At 42.2% G+C, this 21742-nt stretch overlaps 1 protein-coding gene across 2 annotated transcripts in view; it reads right to left on the bottom strand.

Moving 5' to 3' along the window:
* Positions 1-20119, bottom strand: part of AP1G2 (adaptor related protein complex 1 subunit gamma 2) — an 84482-nt gene extending 64363 nt beyond the window's left edge. For both annotated transcript variants that reach the window (XM_077299301.1, XM_077299307.1), the window contains exons 1-6: positions 20002-20119; positions 19686-19887; positions 9920-10044; positions 9182-9323; positions 8788-8884; positions 6752-6828 (exon numbers count right to left, since the gene is read on the bottom strand). In XM_077299301.1, the coding sequence (XP_077155416.1) occupies positions 6752-6828; positions 8788-8884; positions 9182-9323; positions 9920-10044; positions 19686-19886 (642 nt within the window). In that variant the 5' untranslated portion in view covers position 19887; positions 20002-20119. The remainder of the gene's footprint in view (positions 1-6751; positions 6829-8787; positions 8885-9181; positions 9324-9919; positions 10045-19685; positions 19888-20001) is intronic.
* Between the last annotated feature and the right edge of the window lie 1623 nt (positions 20120-21742).

Below are 21742 nucleotides of genomic sequence, written 5' to 3'. Positions count from 1 at the left end.
GGCTAATGGGAAACTTCCCAATTACGGTCAGACCAGGATTTGAAGTGGCAGCTTGAATTTTCGCCCAAGATGGGGAAAATGGATGGGGAGCACCAGGAAAAAGCTAGTTCGGCTCCTCCGGTACCCGCTTTGAGGAAGGACAGTAACTGCAACTTGTCCTATGAGAAGCTAAGTTGTGCCAGTTGCACCTAACGGATACGGGACTGTTATGCTTCCCTGTGGGCAGGAGTCCTGAAATGTGAAATTGGGACTGTTCGGCGTCCCTGAGGACAGGAGTCCTGAAGATAATGCAGTCGGAGCAACCACCGTTGAGAAAAGTTAAGAAGTTTTTGTTTTCCTCCCTCACAAAGTTATGTTGCACCTGTTGCGCTTCCCCTGCTGGATTGCAGGACTCAGACCCTGCTGGAGAGATGGTGCCCTGTGAACTGTGTGTGGCTGCTTCCAGAACCGTATTGTAACTGTGAAATTGTTTTTGGTTAACCTGAATTTTATTTGCAGGAGGTTAAATGCAGCACACATGATTTAAAGTCACCGTGGTCTGGAAATAGGAGGAAGGGGGAAAACATGATCAGGAGGACCCGATGAGTGAGCCGGGTCAGAAGAAAATAGACTGTGCGCTCCTGGACTGTTGGAGCTGTAGTGAACTGGCCATATGGGCCATGATGCACAACTGGACATTCTAGACAGTTTAAGGACTGGTCTCTGGATCTGAAAAGTCCTATGGAGAACTGCCTGTTTGTCCGGGTCCCATAAAGAGAGGGACCGGGATCAAGTGGACCCATAACTTTGTTTGGAGAACCCGAGGATCGGCCGGGTTATACAAAGACTATGCTCACGTGATGGTGAGCTGGAGAGAACTGTTAGCCAAACTTGGGTCCTGTCTCTAAAAGAACTGAACTGTTCGTTCCGGGGTCTCAACCAAGTGGGACCGGTGGTACCAGTCCTGACCAGGAACAGGGTCAAACGTGGTTAAGTGGAACAATGAACTCTAATGTGAAGAGTAATATTTGTTGTGCTTTAAACATGTTTTAGTAGAATGTTTTTTACATGTTTTTTGCATTTCATGTGTATCAGTATCGCATGGTCGGGGACGACCATGGTTTTAGGAGGGAGGTATGTAGGGGGTGTGTAGGTGGCTGCTTTGCCCTGCGCTCCTGTGCATGCATGAGGAGAATTGTTCTAGAAGGTTAATAGTTGAGTTTAGGCAAAAGAACAGTGAGGTCTTAGACTGGTGCTGTGTTAATACCCAGGCTCATCAATCCAGGCCCTACAGGTGGACAGACATTGGAGCACCAGCAGATCTGGGCAGCATGAGAGGAATAGCGGCTAGGCTTATGGTAAACTTCCGTAATGTCCGGGAACTACGGTCCGACCAGGATTTGCAATGGCAGCCTGAATTTTTGCCCAAGATGGGGAAAATGGACGGGAAGCACCGGGAAAAAGCTTGTTCGGCTACTCAGTGAGCTGAGGTAGGCTGGGACTCTGCAGCTTGAGGAAAACTCTGACTCACAGGTGGGTGAAATGCACAACACACACAGCACACCAGAGAAAGGACACTTTGTTAAAGCAGCGGGGCGCCGGAATGTGTTGGAACAACAGCATCCCCTTGCCACGACTACCACCCTGGCCCCCGTTACACCTCAACAGAACAAGAGACTATTGTCTCCTTCTTTTCCTGGTCCTGGAGTTAAATCAAAGTGTCCTGCTGTATTCATCTAATATCGTCACTTACAGAGATAATGCTCCAGACATACAGGCGACAAGCCAATTGATTCAATTCCTTCTGACTGCACTCTGGCGGCCAAGAGAGGAACACAAACGCCCTCAGGTGATTGGTGGGGTCCAAGCAGTTATCAACTACATTAAATAGACAAATGTATCAGGAGACACATCTTAATGTGACGTGGCCAATTTTTTTGCGTTTTCACTTGTTACTCCCCTTTTCCAAGAGCCATCTTATTTTTCATCAACATAACTAAATGAGGGCTTGTTTTTTCAGAGATGAACTGTAGTTTTGAATAACACCATTCATTTTACCAAATATGAAATTGTAAAACTGGAAAAATATTTCAAGTACTCTGAAATGGCAAAAAAATTGCAGTTTCAACAATGTTTTTCTTGGATTTTGTTTTCACAGAATTCATTGTGCAGTACAAAATGATCTGCCAACATGCTTCTTCAGGTCAGTACAATTACAGTAATATCCAACTTGTAATTTTTTTTTATTTAAGAGGTGAAAAATTCTGAAATTTAAAAAAAAGTTTGTAATTCCATTTTTGAAGACATAACGACATAACTTTTTATTTTTCTGTTTTTCTCTTTTTTTTTTGCAAGACAAGATAACTTTTTATTGATATTAGTTTGGGGTACATACAATGTTTTGACCACTTTTTTATTGAATTTATTGTGGAAACTGGAAGTTCTGTTGTATCAATCCTTTTGCTTTATGGCTTTTAATGTACAGGTCAAATAATTTTATATACCGTATATATATATCCACATCCTTAAGGTATAAAGATTCCTTTTTAATGAATATGGACTACATCTTCAAACTCTGTTTAATTCTGAGTAATCTGGATCATTTTCACATATTTATTGTGTGTTTTGGGGTTATTAACACTATTATACTGTAAGGTACATTAAACGTAATGGCTATGACAACGTACTGGCTATGACATCGTACGGGCTATGACTCAATACTGAATCAGAATTGCTATCTCTATGTCCAGCTTTTGATTAGTTCTTCTACTTAAAAGATAACAACATTCTGCCATGTATATTATATTAATATTTGGGTTGAATTGAATAAATCAACTGAAGATCTTCATGCGATTTTGGTAATATACAAAGAGAGAAAACATACCGTAATTATCTAAAGCAATGTTGTAACAACAAAGGAGTATCACAGTGTCAAAACATAAAGGAAATTCACTGGATGATGAAAAGTCATATATTCTTTGCAACTTTCAACATATCTGCTAGCTGTCATTAAAACCTTTTATAGTTTACTCATAGTGAATTAATATATTGTATCATACAATTATTAGGTTCTGTAGAAGGACGTAGATCTGGGGATTTATTATGATGGAATATAGGCTGAACTGGATGGACAAATGTCTTTTTTCGGCCTTACTAACTATGTAACTATGTAACTATGTATATGACTTGGCCGTATGTTTGATCATGTTGATCATACAATTAGGAGACTCAGCTCTGATACACATACTGTAATTGTAATCAGACCTGTGTGTAAGGGTTTATATCCTTCTGGAAGTACATACTGTACAATGGGGAAAATAAGAATTTGATACACTGACGATTTTCCAAGTTTTCCCACCTACAAAGAATAGAGAGGTCTGTAATTTTAATCATAGGAACACTTCACCTGTGAGAGACAGAATCTAAAAATTAAAACCAGGAAATCACATTGTATAATTTTATAATAAATAAAATATATTTTATTGCATAAAATAAATATTTTATTATCTACCAATCAGCAATAATTCTGGCTCCCACAGACCTGTTAGTTTTTCTTTAAGAAGCCCTGCACTCTGCACTCATTACTTGTATCAATTGCAACTGTTTGAACTCACCTGTATAAGACACCTGTCCATACTCTCAATCAATCACACGTCAACCTCTCCAAAATGCCCAAGACCAAAGAGCTGTCTAAGGACACCAGGGACAAAGACCTCCACAAGGGAGGAATAGGCTACAGGACGATAGGCAAGCAGCTGGATGAGAATGCAACAAGTGATGGTGCAATTATTAGAAAATGGAAGAAACACAAGATGACTGTCAATCTTTCTTGGTCTGTGGCTCTATGCAAGATCTCGCCTCGTGGGGTAAGAATGATTCTGAGAAAGGTCAAAAATCAGCCCAGAACTACACACGAGGACCTGGTCAGTGACCTGAAGAGAGCTGCCATAAATTAAAATTCTGCAGTGCAGTGCATGCACGGTCCCCCTGCTCACGTGAGCACATGTTCATACCCATTTGAAGTTCACCAATGACCATCTGGATGATCCGGAGGAGACATGGGACAAGGTCATGTGGTCAGATGAGACCAAAATAAAACTTTTTTGTATCAACTCCACTAGCTGTGTTTGGAGGAAGAAAAAGGATGAGTACAACCTCAAGAACACCATTCCAACTGTGAACCATGGTGGAGGAAACATCATACTTTGGGGGTGATTTTCTGCAAAGGGTACAAGACGAATTCTCCATATTGAAGGGAGGATGGATGGCATCACAAAAGTTTAGCTAACAATCTCCTTCCTTCAGTAAGAGCATAGAAGATTGGTTATGGATTGGTCTTCCAGTATGACAATGATCCGAAACACACATCCACGGAACTAAGGAGTGGCTCCATAAGAAGCATTTCAAGGTCCTGGAGAGGCCTAGCCAGGCTCCAGACCTGAACCCAACAGAAAATCTTTGGAGGGGGCTGAAACTCAAAGTTGCCCAATGACAGCCCCGAAACCTGAAAGATCTGGAAAAGATCTGTATGAAGGAGTAGGCCAAAATCCCTGCTGCAGTGTGTGCAAACTTAGTCAAGAACTACAGGAAACGTCTGACCACTGTAATTGCAAACAAATGTTTCTGTACCAAATATTAAGTTCTTTTTTTCTATTGTATCAAATACTTATTTCATGCAATAAAATGCTAATTAATTATGTAAAAATCATACAATGTGATTTTCTTTTTTTTGTTTTTTTTAAATTCTCTATCTCACAGTTGAAGTGTACCTACGATACAAATTTCAGTCCTCTCCATTCTTTGTAGGCGGGAAAACTTACTCAGTGTATCACATACTTATTTTCCCTACTGTAGTTTACGTTTCTATTGAATTACTGCAAGCATAAATTTAAAAAAAACCCAACTAATTAAAGAAAACATTTATAAAAATACATATCCGTGAGTTTCAATTTCAGAAATGTTATGTTGTCTGATACTACGCAGTTGCATTAAAGTGATGAACAGTCTCCTCCTATTGCTTCAGGGAGAAGATAAAGTACATATAGAGCCTGATAATTGTTAGGGCCATGCCCAATCAGATTATCTGAACAAAATAAAATGAATAGTCAGGCCTAATAGTATATATTGGAATGTTCTTTCAATTACATATATACTTTATAAGCAGCAGAGGACGACCCCCTGTGCGTATGCCTGGCTTTGCATTGTTGTTTTCTTGCGGCATTTAACTACAATGTTGAATGGAAAGTGAAAGAGGAGCTGATCCCATTCTTTACAATGGTATCGTTCCACCTGTCAAGCACACCAGTTGTTATGCTGAAAAGATGCAGCTGCCGGTCATGGTGGCCTGATCACAACGTTTCATCTGGTCTCGAATCAGTGCTTGGGAGTAAAATGATGAACAAGCCTGATGGCAAATGATACATTTTTGCATCAGTTTTATCATCAGTTGTGATCTGGCTGAGGTTCATCAGGCTAAAAAAACTGAGCATGATGCAATGGATAAAAGTAAATGTAGGGCAGCCAGCCATTAAGTTTCACAGGCTGATAACTTTAATGGTTGTTCACACACAGCATTTCTTGGAAAGAGGCCACTGCAGTTTTTGATGCAGTTTCTTGAGCTGAAGCCAGTAGTGGAGCCAAAAAAATGTAAAATATAAAGAAATAACTTAGTATATGGGCACATAAAGTCTTATAAATGTGGGTGAACCGTCGAGTTTTCAAAGACAATTCAGGACATGTTGACATTTTTTGTCCTAAAGTGCATGTTTTATGTCTTTTTAAAGAACTACTAGAGAGGGGCAAAGCACACACAGTAAGGTGGTACTGTTTAAAGAGAACACCATAGAGGAGGCACAACACCTGTTTAAGTGTTAATATCTATTGCTGCTGCCCCATGGCAGGAGGAGATATCTTCCAGATGTGTATTTACCAGAATGGAGAGAATCACGTTAGATGGGCTGTGAGGAGCCCTAGTGCTTCAGATAAGATTTTTATTAGTACCAACGCATTTTGGCACTGGATGGACTGATGCCTTTCTCAAGGTAAAAAAACAAACAAATAAATGACCAGGGTGCAAAAGACAAACTTTATAAAGGTAAAGGGATGGCAATAATAGAGCGAAACACCTCTAAAGGGGAGGATGGAAGGACTAGAAAAAAGTGAAAATACAGAGGAGGTGGGATAGTCAATAAAAAAAAGAAAACAAAAGAAAGGAGGCAGGGAAAGAGAATAAAAAGATCATGGTTAAAGCAAAATCATGAAAATGAAAGGAGAGTTCGGTCCTGTGCCGAAATGCATTGGTACTAATAAAAATCTTATCTGAAGCTCCAAGTCTCCTTATTTCTTGCAGCGTAGTATGCTTAACGTGATTCTCCCCATTCTGGTTAATATCTTTTTGGCATTTTCTGAATGCATGATCTACATTTTTGACCATCAGCATTTCTTTATTCAGCATTCATCCATTGTTTTTGGATTTTGTACTAGTGTTTTCCTGTAGTTTTTATTTCCCTCCGTTCAACAATGAAAAAAAATAAAAAGGTTTAAAAAAAAAAGCTCAAAAAGACACCCGGGTATCTTCCAGACATCTGCCTTCCCATAATTTGTAAGGTAAAGTATAAAGCATCTTCTTAGTGGAAGACGCCTGATGAATGGTCAGCTCAGTTCTTTCAGCACTTTTTTTGTTTAAACTCATTGTGCGTGAAACCACCCTAATAGTTCACCATCTAAACCAAGATCACAATATATGAAATGTGTATGCCACACATAAACTGACCTTGCGAAAACCTTTAACGGCTGCAGGATGTCGCTGGCATATTTCAGTTGCCAAGAGAACAGCTCCATAAAACACACCTGAAATAAAAAAATAAAACCTCTCCAGATGTTAGATAAAGGGGAAAATAAGTATTTGATACACTGACGATTTTGAAAGTTTTCCCACCTACAAAGAATGGAGAGGTCTGTAATTTTCATCGTAGATACACGTCAACTGTGAGAGACAGAATCTAAAAAAAAGCCAGAAATTCACATTGTTTGATTTTAAATAATTAAATTGCATGAAATAAGTATTAGATACAATAGAAAAACCAGAACTTAAAATTTGGTACAGAAACCTTTGTTTAGAATTACAGAGGTTTGACATTTCCTGTAGTTCTTGAGCAAGTTTGCACACACTACAGCAGAGATTATGGCCCACTCCTCCATACAGATCTTCTCCAGATCTTTCAGGTTTCGGGGCTGTCGCTGACAACGTCAAATTTCAGTTCCCTCCAAAGATTTTCTATTGGGTTCAGGTCTGGACACTGGCAAGGCCACTCCAACCTTGAAATTCTTCTTACGGAGCCACTCCTTAGTTGCCCTGGCTGTGTATTTCAGGTCATTATTATGCTGGATATCCAGCCACGACCCATTTTCAAGGCTCTCACTGAGGGAAGGAGGTTGTTGGACAAAATCTTGTGATACATGACCTCATCCATCCTACCTGCAACACAATGCAGTTGTCCTGTCCCCTTTACAGAAAAGCACCCCCAAAGTATGATGTTTCCCCCACCATGCATCACAGTTGGGATGGTGTTCTTGAGGTTGTACTCATCCTTCTTCTTCCTCCAAACATGTTGAGTGTTGTTGATACCAAAAAGTTTTGTTTTGGTCTCATCTGACCACATGACCTTCTTCTGGATCATCCAGATTGTCATTAGTGGACTTCAAATGGGTCAGGACATGTGTTGGCATGAACAGTTGGACCTTGTGTGCCCTGCAGGATTTTAATCCATGACAGCGTAGTGTATTACTAATGGTAATGTTTGAGGTCCCAGCTCTCTTCAGGTCATTGACCAGGACCTCCCGTGTAGTTCTGGGCTGATTCCTGACCTTTCTCAGAATCATCCTTACTCCAAGAAGCGAGATTTTGAATGGAGTCCCAGAAGATTGACAGTCATCTCATGTTTCTTCCATTTTCTAATAATTGTGCCAACAGTTGTTGTCTTCTCACCAAGCTGCTTGCCTATTGTCCTGTAGCCCATCCCAGCCTTGTGCAGATCTAGAATTTTGTCCCTGGTGTCCTTAGACAGCTCTTTGGTCTTGGACATGGTGGAGAGATTGGAGTGTGTTTGAGTGTGTGGACAGGTGTCTTTTATACATCTAATGACTTCAAACAGGTGCAATTAATACAGGTAATGAGTGCAGAGTAGGAGGGCTTCTGTGAGAGCCAGAATTCTTGCTACTTGGTACGTGATCAAATACTTATTTCATGCTAAAATGCAATTAATTTTTTAAAAATCATATAATGTGATTTTCTGGTTTTAATTTTTAGACTCTGTATCTCACAGTTGAAGTGTACCTACGATAAAAAATTACAGACCTCTCCATTGTTTTTAGGTGGGAAAACTCGCAAAATCAGCAGTGCATCAAATACTTATTTTTCCCACTGTATAGTTATATCTCATTCATTGTTACACATAGTGATATCTCATTCATTCTCCATCTTAAGACCTCATTTCCATACATTTGATGCCATAAGGCGTTATTCACAAGTAACAGCCATACTAAGGTTGTTGACTCGCAGCCATGGACTGAGCTGCAAGAAAGGCAAATAGGTTTAATGCAATTTGCTGTGGTTCCATGATTTTAATGAGCTTCATCCATGCTTTCCACAATGCCATGGCAATTCACAGTAAAACCACTATGTATGAAAACAGTTTGAGTCACAAACTGATAGTAAATGTTTTTATGTTGACTACTCCCATCAGATCAATGTCCATAATACCAGCTTTCCATCCATAATACCAGCTTTCCATCCACTCAACAACTTACCATGCCTCTTTTCTGCTAGCAACATCTCACTGGTCGGGATGAACATTTCCACTAAATCAGGGACCTTCCTGATAATATGTACAGCACACAAAACAGCCTGTAGGTGTGAATCGTAGGTGAGCAATACAAGAGGTAGTATACAAGGCATGGCTGAACTTCAGCGATCAATGAGTCAGTATGTGGGAGGAGTAGAAGAGGCTCAAGGGTTAGTAATGTGGAGGAAAATAATGGACAACTGAGTTAAAAATGAAAAGTTATAAAATAATTTAGCCCCTCTTCAGTCAGCTGATTGTCTGCCCCTCTTCTTTTTAATTTCTCCTACTCCATCCCCCAGTTTATTTTTCATTAACAACCATTTTCTGACTTCATTTTGTACTATATTGTTATGTGACACCTTTTTCTTGACATGGCCATTCGATGTTTGTAGAAGATGTTCAACTTCTCCAGCCAGATCCCGACACATCTCTACAGATCCTAAGCATGCAAGAGTACAAAGAGCCAGACCTTGCACTACTGCGGAGCAATGTTCTAAATCTCTAGAGGGGAAACATAATAAATAGTTTATGGTAAAATTAGATTTGTGTAACGGAATTTATAAAATTGTAAATCAAAACTGAAACTTTGTAGTTATATATATATATATATATATATATATATATATATTTCTATAAAACTTTGTAATTGATGTGGGTCTCATTCATGCACCACATGTTGTACTCCATACTAAATTTGGTGTGACCTTCTGCCATGTCGATAACTTTAATTCATCGCACTATGCAGGCATTGACTTGAGAAAGACCCTGTGAGGCCAAAACAGTGTCAACCTTTTTATTAGAAAATGAATGAAAACTCCGTTATTTATAAACAAAAACAAATGTCAGGCTATGGTCTGTGATAAAGCTATGTAAGTGAGAGATTCTCCCCTAAAATATTTCCTTCTCATGTAAAATTTCTGTAGCACAGAGACAAACAGAGCACTATACAGCTCTGCTGCATGTCTCTATTGTTTGCAAAGAGCAGGAAACAGCACTACATAGCTCTAATGTGTGAATGAAGTCTTAACTTGCATGCTTCATAATTTTCAATCTATAGAATTAACTATTTCATTTTGGTCAATTTTTGGTCATCTCACCTCTTCATACTATTGGTTATCAATAAATGGGCATCCTGCCTTTCATCAAGCAACATCATAGCGCCAAGGTATCCAATTCGTTTGTCTGTAAATCGAGGGGAGGCTATCAATTTTAAGCACTCCATCTGAAATTTGAAAAGCCAGATTTTATTTTCATTACACAATATATAAATAAAAAGTTATTAAGACATGAAAGGACCTAAAAAAAGCTTCAAGGTACTAATAGCTGATCAAAAACTGAAATTTCTCATAGTATTGTTGCATCATCAGAACCCAAAAATCTTAATGATATACAGTGGGTACGGAAAGTATTCAGACCCCTTTAAATTTTTCACTCTTTGCCTCATTGCAGCCATTTGGTAAATTCAAAAAAGCTAATTTTTTTCTCATTAATGTACACTCTGCACACCATCTTTTTTTTTTTAAATTCGTTTATTAAACAACAACAGAATTAAGACATATCTGGTTGGCAAATATTCAAATCAGGACATATACAATCAGCGTAATATCCATGAAATAGCAATAAAAGTGACTTAAGATATTACAACATGTCTAAAGCAGTTACTTAAAACTCTAAAACAAACCCACTGCCATAACAATCTCCATCCCATTAATACTTCAGAATGTGAACTGTCATGATTCTCAATGGCGAGAGAACATAGCCCAGCATATATGAGAACTAGCTCTTGGAAGATGGAAGCTATACTGACCATGAACTAAACCTGCCGCACAACTAGAAGTGGCCGGGTAGCATGCCTACGTTTTTTTATCCCTAGATGCCCAGCGCCAGCCGGAGAACTACCTAATCCTAGCAGAGGAAAAGACAGTCCTGGCTCACCTCTAGAGAAATTTTCCCAAAAGGCAGACAGAGGCCCCCACATATATTGGCGGTGATTTTAGATGAAATGACAAACGTAGTATGAAAATAGGTTTAGCAAAAATCGAGGTCCGCTTACTAGATAGCAAGAAGACAGAAAGGGCACTTTCATGGTCAGCAGAAAACCCTATCAAAACACCATCCAGAAATTACTTTAAGACTCTAGCATTAACTCATAACACCAGAGTGGCAATTTCCGCTCACAAGAGCTTTCCAGACACTGCAACGAAACAGCAGCTGTGAACAGGAACAAAATGCAAAAACACAAGGACAAAAGTCCAACTTAGCTGGGAGTTGTCTAGTAGCAGGAACATGCACAGAAAGGCTTCTGATTACATTGTTGACCGGCATGAAACTGACAGAGGAGCAAGGTTATATAGCGACTCCCACATCCTGATAGGAGCAGGTGAACAGAGGGGATGATGCACACAAGTACAATTCCACAAGTGGCCACCGGGGGAGCCCAGAATCCAATTTCACAACAGTACCCCCCCCTCAAGGAGGGGGCACCGAACCCTCACCAGAACCACCAGGGCGATCAGGATGAGCCCTATGAAAGGCACGGACAAGATCGGAGGCATGAACATCAGAGGCAGTGACCCAAGAATTATCCTCCTGACCGTATCCCTTCCATTTGACCAGATACTGGAGTTTCCGTCTGGAAACACGAGAGTCCAAGATCTTTTCCACAACGTACTCCAACTCACCCTCAACCAACACCGGAGCAGGAGGCTCAACGGAAGGCACAGCCGGTACCTCATACCTGCGCAACAATGACCGATGAAAAACATTATGAATCGAAAAGGATGCAGGGAGGTCCAAACGGAAGGACACAGGGTTAAGAATCTCCAATATCTTGTACGGGCCGATGAACCGAGGCTTAAACTTAGGAGAAGAAACCCTCATAGGGACAAAACGAGAAGACAACCACACCAAGTCCCCAACACAAAGCCGAGGATCAACACGACGACGGCGGTTGGCAAAAAGCTGAGTCTTCTCCTGGGACAACTTCAAATTGTCCACCACCTGCCCCCAAATCTGATGCAACCTCTCCACCACAGCATCCACTCCAGGACAATCCGAAGATTCCACTTGACCGGAGGAAAATCGAGGATGAAACCCCGAATTACAGAAAAACGGGGACACCAAGGTGGCAGAGCTGGCCCGATTATTGAGGGCGAACTCCGCCAAAGGCAAAAAAGCAACCCAATCATCCTGATCCGCAGACACAAAACACCTCAAATATGTCTCCAAGGTCTGATTAGTCCGCTCGGTCTGGCCATTAGTCTGAGGATGGAAAGCAGACGAAAAAGACAAATCTATGCCCATCCTAGCACAGAATGCCCGCCAAAATCTAGACACGAATTGGGTCCCTCTGTCAGAAACGATATTCTCCGGAATACCATGCAAACGAACAACATTTTGAAAAAACAGAGGAACCAACTCGGAAGAAGAAGGCAACTTAGGCAAGGGAACCAGATGGACCATCTTAGAGAAACGGTCACACACCACCCAGATGACAGACATCTTATGAGAAACAGGCAGATCCGAAATAAAATCCATCGAGATGTGCGTCCAAGGCCTCTTCGGGATAGGCAAGGGTAACAACAATCCACTAGCCCGAGAACAACAAGGCTTGGCCCGAGCACAAACGTCACAAGACTGCACAAAGCCTCGCACATCTCGTGACAGGGAAGGCCACCAGAAGGACCTTGCCACCAAATCCCTGGTACCAAAGATTCCAGGATGACCTGCCAACGCAGAAGAATGAACCTCAGAGATGACTCTACTGGTCCAATCATCAGGAACAAACAGTCTACCAGGTGGGCAACGATCAGGTCTATCCGCCTGAAACTCCTGCAAGGCCCGCCGCAGGTCTGGAGAAACGGCAGACAATATCACTCCATCTTTAAGGATACCTGTGGGCTCAGAATTACCAGGGGAGTCAGGCTCAAAACTCCTAGAAAGGGCATCCGCCTTAACATTCTTAGAACCCGGTAGGTAAGACACCACAAAATTAAACCGAGAGAAAAACAACGACCAGCGCGCCTGTCTAGGATTCAGGCGCCTGGCAGACTCAAGGTAAATTAAATTTTTGTGGTCAGTCAATACCACCACCTGATGTCTGGCCCCCTCAAGCCAGTGACGCCACTCCTCAAAAGCCCACTTCATGGCCAAAAGCTCCCGATTCCCAATATCATAATTCCGCTCGGCGGGCGAAAATTTACGGGAAAAAAAAGCACAAGGTCTCATCACGGAGCAGTCGGAACTTCTCTGCGACAACACCGCCCCAGCTCCGATTTCAGAAGCGTCGACCTCAACCTGAAAAGGAAGAGCAACATCAGGCTGACGCAACACTGGGGCGGAAGAAAAGCGGCGCTTGAGCTCCCGAAAGGCCTCCACAGCATCAGGGGACCAATCAGCAACATCAGCACCCTTCTTAGTCAAATCAGTCAATGGTTTTACAACATCAGAAAAACCAGCAATAAATCGACGATAAAAGTTAGCAAAGCCCAAAAATTTCTGAAGACTCTTAAGAGAAGAGGGTTGCGTCCAATCACCAATAGCCTGAACCTTGACAGGATCCATCTCGATGGAAGAGGGGGAAAAAATGTATCCCAAGAAGGAAATCTTTTGAACCCCAAAAACACACTTAGAACCCTTCACACACAAGGAATTAGACCGCAAAACCTGAAAAACCCTCCTGACCTGCTGGACATGAGAGTCCCAGTCATCCGAAAAAATCAGAATATCATCCAGATACACAATCATAAATTTGTCCAAATAATCGCGGAAAATGTCATGCATAAAGGACTGGAAGACTGAAGGGGCATTTGAAAGACCAAAAGGCATCACCAAATACTCAAAATGGCCCTCGGGCGTATTAAATGCGGTTTTCCACTCATCCCCCTGCTTGATTCGCACCAAATTATACGCCCCACGGAGATCAATCTTAGAGAACCACTTGGCCCCCTTTATACGAGCAAACAAATCAGTAAGCAGTGGTAACGGATATTGATATTTAACCGTGATTTTATTCAAAAGTCGATAATCAATACACGGCCTCAAAGAGCCGTCTTTCTTAGACACAAAGAAAAAACCGGCTCCTAAGGGAGATGACGAAGGACGAATATGTCCCTTTTCCAAGGACTCCTTTATATATTCTCGCATAGCCGCGTGTTCAGGCACAGACAGATTAAATAAACGACCCTTAGGGTATTTACTACCCGGGATCAAGTCTATGGCACAATCGCACTCCCGGTGCGGAGGTAGTGAACCAACCTTGGGTTCTTCAAAAACGTCACGAAAGTCAGACAAGAATTCAGGAATCTCAGAGGGAATAGATGATGAAATGGAAACCAAAGGTACGTCCCCATGAGTTCCTTTACATCCCCAGCTTAACACAGACATAGCTCTCCAGTCGAGGACTGGGTTATGAGATTGCAGCCATGGCAATCCCAGCACCAAAACATCATGTAGATTATACAGCACCAGAAAGCGAATAACCTCCTGGTGATCCGGATTAACACGCATAGTCACTTGTGTCCAGTATTGTGGTTTATTACTAGCCAATGGGGTGGAGTCAATCCCTTTCAGAGGTATCGGAGCCTCCAATGGCTCCAAATCATACCCACAGCGTTTGGCAAAGGACCAATCCATAAGACGCCAGAGTCGACATAGGCGTCTGCGGTAATAGATGACAAAGAACAAATCAGGGTCACAGATAGAATAAACTTAGACTGTAAAGTGCTAATTGAAACAGACTTGTCAGGCTTCTTAGTACGCTTAAAGCATGCTGATATAACATGAGTTGAATCACCACAATAGAAGCACAACCCATTTTTTCGTCTAAAATTCTGCCGCTCGCTTCTGGACAGAATTCTATCACATTGCATATTTTCTGGCGTTTTCTCAGTAGACACCGCCAAATGGTGCACAGGTTTGCGCTCCCGCAGACGCCTATCGATCTGAATAGCCATCGTCATGGACTCATTCAGACTCGCAGGCACAGAGAACCCCACCATAACATCCTTAATGGCATCAGAGAGACCTTCTCTGAAAATCGCCGCCAGGGCGCACTCATTCCACTGAGTAAGCACGGACCATTTGCGGAATTTTTGGCAGTATATTTCAGCTTCATCTTGCCCCTGAGACAAGGACATCAAGGCCTTTTCCGCCTGAAGCTCTAAATGAGGTTCCTCATAAAGCAACCCCAAGGCCAGAAAAAACGCATCCACATTGAGCAACGCAGGATCCCCTGGTGCCAATGCAAAAGCCCAGTCTTGAGGGTCGCCCCGGAGCAAGGAAATTACAATCCTGACCTGCTGTGCAGGGTCTCCGGCAGAGCGAGACTTCAGGGACAAAAACAATTTGCAATTATTTTTAAAATTTTGAAAGTGAGATCTATTCCCCGAGAAGAATTCAGGCAAAGGAATTCTAGGCTCAGACATAGGTGCATGAACAACAAAATCTTGCAAATTTTGTACCTTTGTGGCGAGATTATTCAAACCTGTAGCTACACTCTGAAGATCCATTTGAAACAGGTGAACACAGAGCCATTCAAGGATAAGAAGGAGAGAAAGAGAGGAAGGCTGCAGTATAGGCAGACTAGCAAGTGATTCAATTAAGAGCACACTCAGAACTAGAGGAAAAAAAAAAAAAAATTGTAGCAGACTTCTTTTTTCTCTCCTTTCTCAGCCAGTAATTTAACCCTTTTTTTTGGGCCGGTCAAACTGTCATGATTCTCAATGGCGAGAGAACATAGCCCAGCATATATGAGAACTAGCTCTTGGAAGATGGAAACTATACTGACCATGAACTAAACCTGCCGCACAACTAGAAGTGGCCGGGTAGCATGCCTACGTTTTTTTATCCCTAGATGCCCAGCGCCAGCCGGAGAACTACCTAATCCTAGCAGAGGAAAAGACAGTCCTGGCTCACCTCTAGAGAAATTTTCCCAAAAGGCAGACAGAGGCCCCCACATATATTGGCGGTGATTTTAGATGAAATGACAAACGTAGTATGAAAATAGGTTTAGCAAAAATCGAGGTCCGCTTACTAGATAGCAAGAAGACAGAAAGGGCACTTTCATGGTCAGCAGAAAACCCTATCAAAACACCATCCAGAAATTACTTTAAGACTCTAGCATTAACTCATAACACCAGAGTGGCAATTTCCGCTCACAAGAGCTTTCCAGACACTGCAACGAAACAGCAGCTGTGAACAGGAACAAAATGCAAAAACACAAGGACAAAAGTCCAACTTAGCTGGGAGTTGTCTAGTAGCAGGAACATGCACAGAAAGGCTTCTGATTACATTGTTGACCGGCATGAAACTGACAGAGGAGCAAGGTTATATAGCGACTCCCACATCCTGATAGGAGCAGGTGAACAGAGGGGATGATGCACACAAGTACAATTCCACAAGTGGCCACCGGGGGAGCCCAGAATCCAATTTCACAACAGTGAACCAAGTGCGAACTAATGCAAGATCCACCTTAAATACTATCAATTTGGAGCTGGAACATTACCGATGAGATGACATAGTAAGAAATGAGGAGTTCCATGCCTCCCAGATTTTATTAAATTTCCCTAAGCAGCCTCGATTCTGGTATAAGGTTCGTTCATAAGGTATAATTGAGTTTACCAGCTCAATCCAGGCTCTGAAAGATGGGTGTGTATTGCCCATCCAACGCAGGGCTATTATTTTCCTTGCCAAGAAAAGTGTCTCTCTCAAACGAATTTTAACATGGTGGGCCCAAATCTCCTCCTCCAAGACTCCAAACAGACATACTAACGGATTCAGGGGGACAGGAATGTGTACAAGGGAGGACAACAACGAGATCACCTCCTTCCAGAAAGATAAAATAATTGGACAACCCCATACCATATGTATAAAGTCTGCATCTATTGTGTGGCATCTGGGACATTCTGAAGACTGAGACCACCCTATTTTAAATAATCGCAGCGGGGTTAAGTATGATTGATGTATTATATACATTTGGGTCATTTTGTTGTTGGCCGAGGGGGAAACCCTAGTTGGAGACTCAAGAATTGTTTCCCAGTCCTCTTCCTGAAGATCAGGAATCAGAAGTTTCCATTTTTCTTTAATTGGTAATAAAACAGAGTCAGCACCCGTGGATAACATATATGTATATAGTGCAGAGATAAGGCCACGGGGTCCCTGCGATTTAAGGATCCCTATCAATGGGAAGGATGATATTAGTTGCGTCTCATTTATACTATACATATGTGATTGGATCGCTGTCCTAAGTTGCAAATAGCGAAAAAACTGAGGTTTAGGAACATTATATTTAGTTTGCATTTGTTCAAAAGACAACATAACTCCCAGTTCATATAGATCATTAATTGAGGAAACACCATATGACATCCAGAACTGAGTAGAGGGGTGATTCAGTAATCCTGGAAAGTATTCATTATTCCATAATGTATTCTCAGCCACAGTTCCATTAAAGTGGATTACTTTTTTTAAACTGTTTCCAAATCAATCGTGCCAGCCGGAGTAGTGGCAGTAATCTAGGGGAATGGAATTTATTTATTTCTAAAAAACCCAACGGGCAATTAATCCTTGCAGCATGAATCAAATGGCTCTCTGAGTTTGGTAAACATTCCCCAGGCATCCATTTGCCCAACGCTCTAAGTTGTCCAGCTAAATAGTTCAGAAAAAAGTCTGGTAGCGCCGCTCCTCTCATTTGTTTAGATCGGTGTAGGGTGGATAACTTAAGTTTAGGTCTAGCCTTTCCCCATATAAAGGATGACGTTAGAGAGTTTAGGCTCGAGAAAAATGATTTAGGAACCGGTACTGCGCTGTGTTGGAGGGAGTAATTAAGTTTCGGAAGCAATATCATTTTAACCAAATTTATACGCCCAGAGACGGACAATGGTAATTTACTCCACATAAGGAACTTATGCTTGACTAAATCTAACAGAGGAAGAATATTAAGTTGCAGATCAAGTCTACTGCATTGTGGTATAAATATTCCCAAGTATTTAAAATTAGATACTACCGGTAATGGGGATAATGTTTCAAGACGGTATAGTGGGGCATGGGCGAGAGGCATCACTCTGCACACCATCTTGACTGAAAAAAACAGAAATGTAGATATTTTTGCATATTTATTAAAAAAGAAAAACTGAAATATCACATGGTCATAACTATTCAGACCCTTTGCTCAGACACTCATATTTAAGTCACATGTTGTCCATTTCCTTGTGATCCTCCTTGAGATGGTTCTACTCCTTCATTGGAGTCCCGCTGTGTTTAATTAAACTGATAGGACTTGATTTGGAAAGGCACACACCTGTCCATATAAGACCTCACAGTTCACAGTGCATGTCAGACCAAATGAGAATCATGAGGTCAAAGGAACTGGCCAAGGAGCTCAGAGACAGAATTGTGGCAAAGCACAGATCTGGCTAAGGTTACAAAAGAATTTCTGCAGTAGTCAAGGTTCCTAAGAGCACAGTGGCCTCTATAATCCTTAAATGGAAGAAGTTTGGGACCACCAGAAGTCTTCCTAGACCTGGCCGTCCAGCCAAACTGAGCAATCGTGGGAGAAGAGCCTTGGTGTGAGAGGTAAAGAATAACCCTAAGATCACTGTGGCTGAGCTCCAGAGATGCAGTAGGGAGATGGGAGAAAGTTCCACAAAGTCAACGATCACTGCAGCCCTCCGCCAGTCGAGCCTTTATGGCAGAGTGGCCTGACGGAAGCCTCTACTCAGTGCAAGACACATGAAAACCCGTATAGAGCTTGCTAAAAAACACACGAAGGACTCCCAGACTATGAGAAATAAGATTCTCTGGTCTGATGAGACGAAGATAAACCTTTTTGGTGATAATTCTAAGTGGTATGTGTGGAGAATACCAGGCACTGCTCATCACCTGCCCAATACAATCCCAACAGTGAAACATGGTGGTGGGAGCCCCATGCTATGGGGGTGTTTTTCAGCTGCAGGGACAGGATGACTGGTTGCCATTGAAAGAAACATGAATGCAGCAAAGTACAGAGATATCCTGGATGAAAAACTCTTCCTGAGTGCTCTGGACCTCAGACTTGGCCGAAGGTTCACCTTCCAACAAGACAATGACCCTAAGCACACAGCTAAAATAACAAAGGAGTGGCTTCAGAACAACTCTGTGACCATTCTTGACTGGCCCAGTCAGAACCCTGACCTAAACTCAAGTGAGCATCTCTGGAGAGACCTGAATATGGCTGTCCACCAACGTTCACTATCCAACCTAAAGGAACTGGAGAGGATCTGCAAGGAAGAATGGCAGAGGATCCCCAAATCCAGGTGTGAAAAACTTGTTGCATCATTCCCAAGAAGACTCATGGCTGTACTAGCTCAAAAGGCTGCTTCTACTCAATACTGAGCAACGGGTCTGAATACTTATGACCATGTGATATTTCAGTTTTTCTTTTTTAATAAATTTGCAAAAATTACTACATTTCTGTTTTTTTTCAGTCAAGATGAGGTGCAGAGTGTACTTTAATGAGAAAAAACTGAACTTTTTTGAATTTACCAAACGGCTGCAATGAAACAGTGAAAAATTTTAAAGGCGTCTGAATACTTTCCTTACCCACTGTATATGTCACCCATTAAACAGTGGTTTACTCAGGATGTCTGTAAGCAAGTAGGGTAAGCTTAATTCTTATATCGGGGGTGTACTTTATCCATATCGTATAAAGCCATCAAAAGGGCTAAAGACAATGAAGCCAATCATTATTTCAGTACCCTTTAAAAAAAGGTATCCCAACATGAATCTGTTAAGTATATGACATTATCTCTATTTTACAGACAATCTAACAATGACAGTCAGGAAATCCCTGGTAAATTAGACACTTTAAATACAGAAAAACCTTCCTACCTGTCCGAAGTGTGCTGGGTAACCCAGCATGTGCACGTACAAGAGTTTGGCCACACTTCGCCCACGGTACACTGAATCTTCATCTCGAAATGAAGATCGGATTTCAGCACACTCCCTCTGGATCACCTCTCTCTCCTCATTCTGTGTTTTAACACTACGGATGGCTCGAATCAGCTCATGCAACCTCAGAGGAGGGCCCATCCTGTCCATTATGTGACAAAAGAGCAAACACTGCAATGTTAGGATAGGTAGCATAGTATGCAAATCAAAGACAAGACAGACATTTACAGAGTTTGTAAACTTGCTGAATCTTTACCTGTTTTCTCAGCTTTTGTCAGCGTTGATGTGTCAGCCTTCCTGAGTCTTTCATGCACCTGTTTCTATGTGTCGGTGTAGCTTACCTTCCTGCTTCTCACCTGGATCACTTTGTGCCGGCTTATTACTTCCTGAAAAATAGTGTGACAACTGCTCTTACAGCTCATCTACTGTCCTCCAAGACAAGACTTGCACAACAACTTTTACACTTCCCTGCCAGGACCTAACTGAGATCACAGATACTGGAGCATATTTCTTCCCCACCATAGTTCTGGAAATACTATGCACTTACCTGAGCATTTAATGATAGTTAAAGGGGTATTCCCATCTCCAAGATCCTATCCCAATTTGTAGCAGGTGTAATAATAATAATAATAATATTACTAAATACCTCCTATTACAAATGTGGTATTGTTTTTCTGATTCACTATGTCACTTATCCCATGTGCTGGATGTATCAGTAACTTAGTTATCCATGGTTACAACCCGAGGTGTATGTAGGTTTTCCGTGCAAGAATTCAATTTGCCCCCCCTCAAGCACATACGCGATTTGGACACTTAGTCACATGCCGATGAGCTGCTTTCCCTAATTCTCTCCTTGTTCCTTGAAAAACTGAGAGAAGCAGGAAGAGAAGCTCTTTGTCACATGACCGTACGTATGAAATTCGCATGAGTGAAGTGGCTGGAACCAGCAAGCAGAGCTGAATTTTGACCACGGGCAGACATACCGCATGTGCAGCCTGTGCGGCTGCACCGGGGCCCAGAGGCTTCGGGGGGCCCCTGTGGAGCGCCCCCAGACGCAGGGCCGCGGGGCACTCGGTACCGGGCCTCTCTGTCTCAGTTCTGGGGTTGTCACTGTGGCTAGACCCGGTCCGTGACCCTGCTAAGGGGCGTCCAATGAAAGGGTGTAAGTGGTGGTGCGTGGTGCAGGTCGCGATGAATAACGAGGACACAGGGTTGCAGTCTCTTTACCTCTTTACTGAAGGCTTCAAGGTCCTCAATCCAGAGTACGGTTAACAGGGCTGTAAGAGACCGGCCGGTCCGATGGCACCTCCAGAGTTCCCTTTGCAGGTGGAAATCTGTGCCTACCTTCTAGCGCCTGTGTGTTGTAGTACTTCCCTGCTGAGCACCACGGGATAGCCCTCACAACTGTTGTGTCTGTTTCTGATGTTCTTTCCCACAACTTATGTCTGTTCTGATGTTCTTCTCCGTCCCCCAGATGATATGGATAGGACGCACCCGTATGACGGGTAGTGTTATGACCCCAATGGCAGAGGGTCTCAGAAATAATTTCTAAGCCTGCAAACACAAAAAACCAGCTCATAGGGCAGTGGTAACTGAGCTGACCATATATCTAATCCTAGCACCACAAATAGCAGCAGCCGGGGAACCTGCCTACGTTGGTTCTAGACGTCTCGCGCCAGCCGGAGAACTAACTAACCCTAGAAGGGAAAAGAAAGACCTTTCTTGCCTCCAGAGAAAAGACCCCAAAAGTTGGATACAAGCCCCCAACAAATAATAACGGTGAGGTAAGAGGAAAAGACAAACGTAAGAATGAGCTAGGTATTTAGCAAAGAGAGGCCCACTAGCTAATAGCAGAATATAGTAAGATGTCTTATATGGTCAGCAAAAACCCTATCAAAATATCCACGCTGGATATTCAAGAACCCCCGAACCGTCTAACGGCCCAGGGGGAGAACACCAGCCCCCTAGAGCTTCCAGCAAAGTCAGGAATCACATTT

Source organism: Ranitomeya variabilis, chromosome 1 (assembly GCF_051348905.1).
Source record: "Ranitomeya variabilis isolate aRanVar5 chromosome 1, aRanVar5.hap1, whole genome shotgun sequence".
Classification (NCBI taxonomy): Eukaryota; Metazoa; Chordata; class Amphibia; order Anura; family Dendrobatidae; genus Ranitomeya; species Ranitomeya variabilis.
Note: the sequence above shows the minus strand (reverse complement) of the source record. Positions and strands in the feature narration are given on the sequence as shown.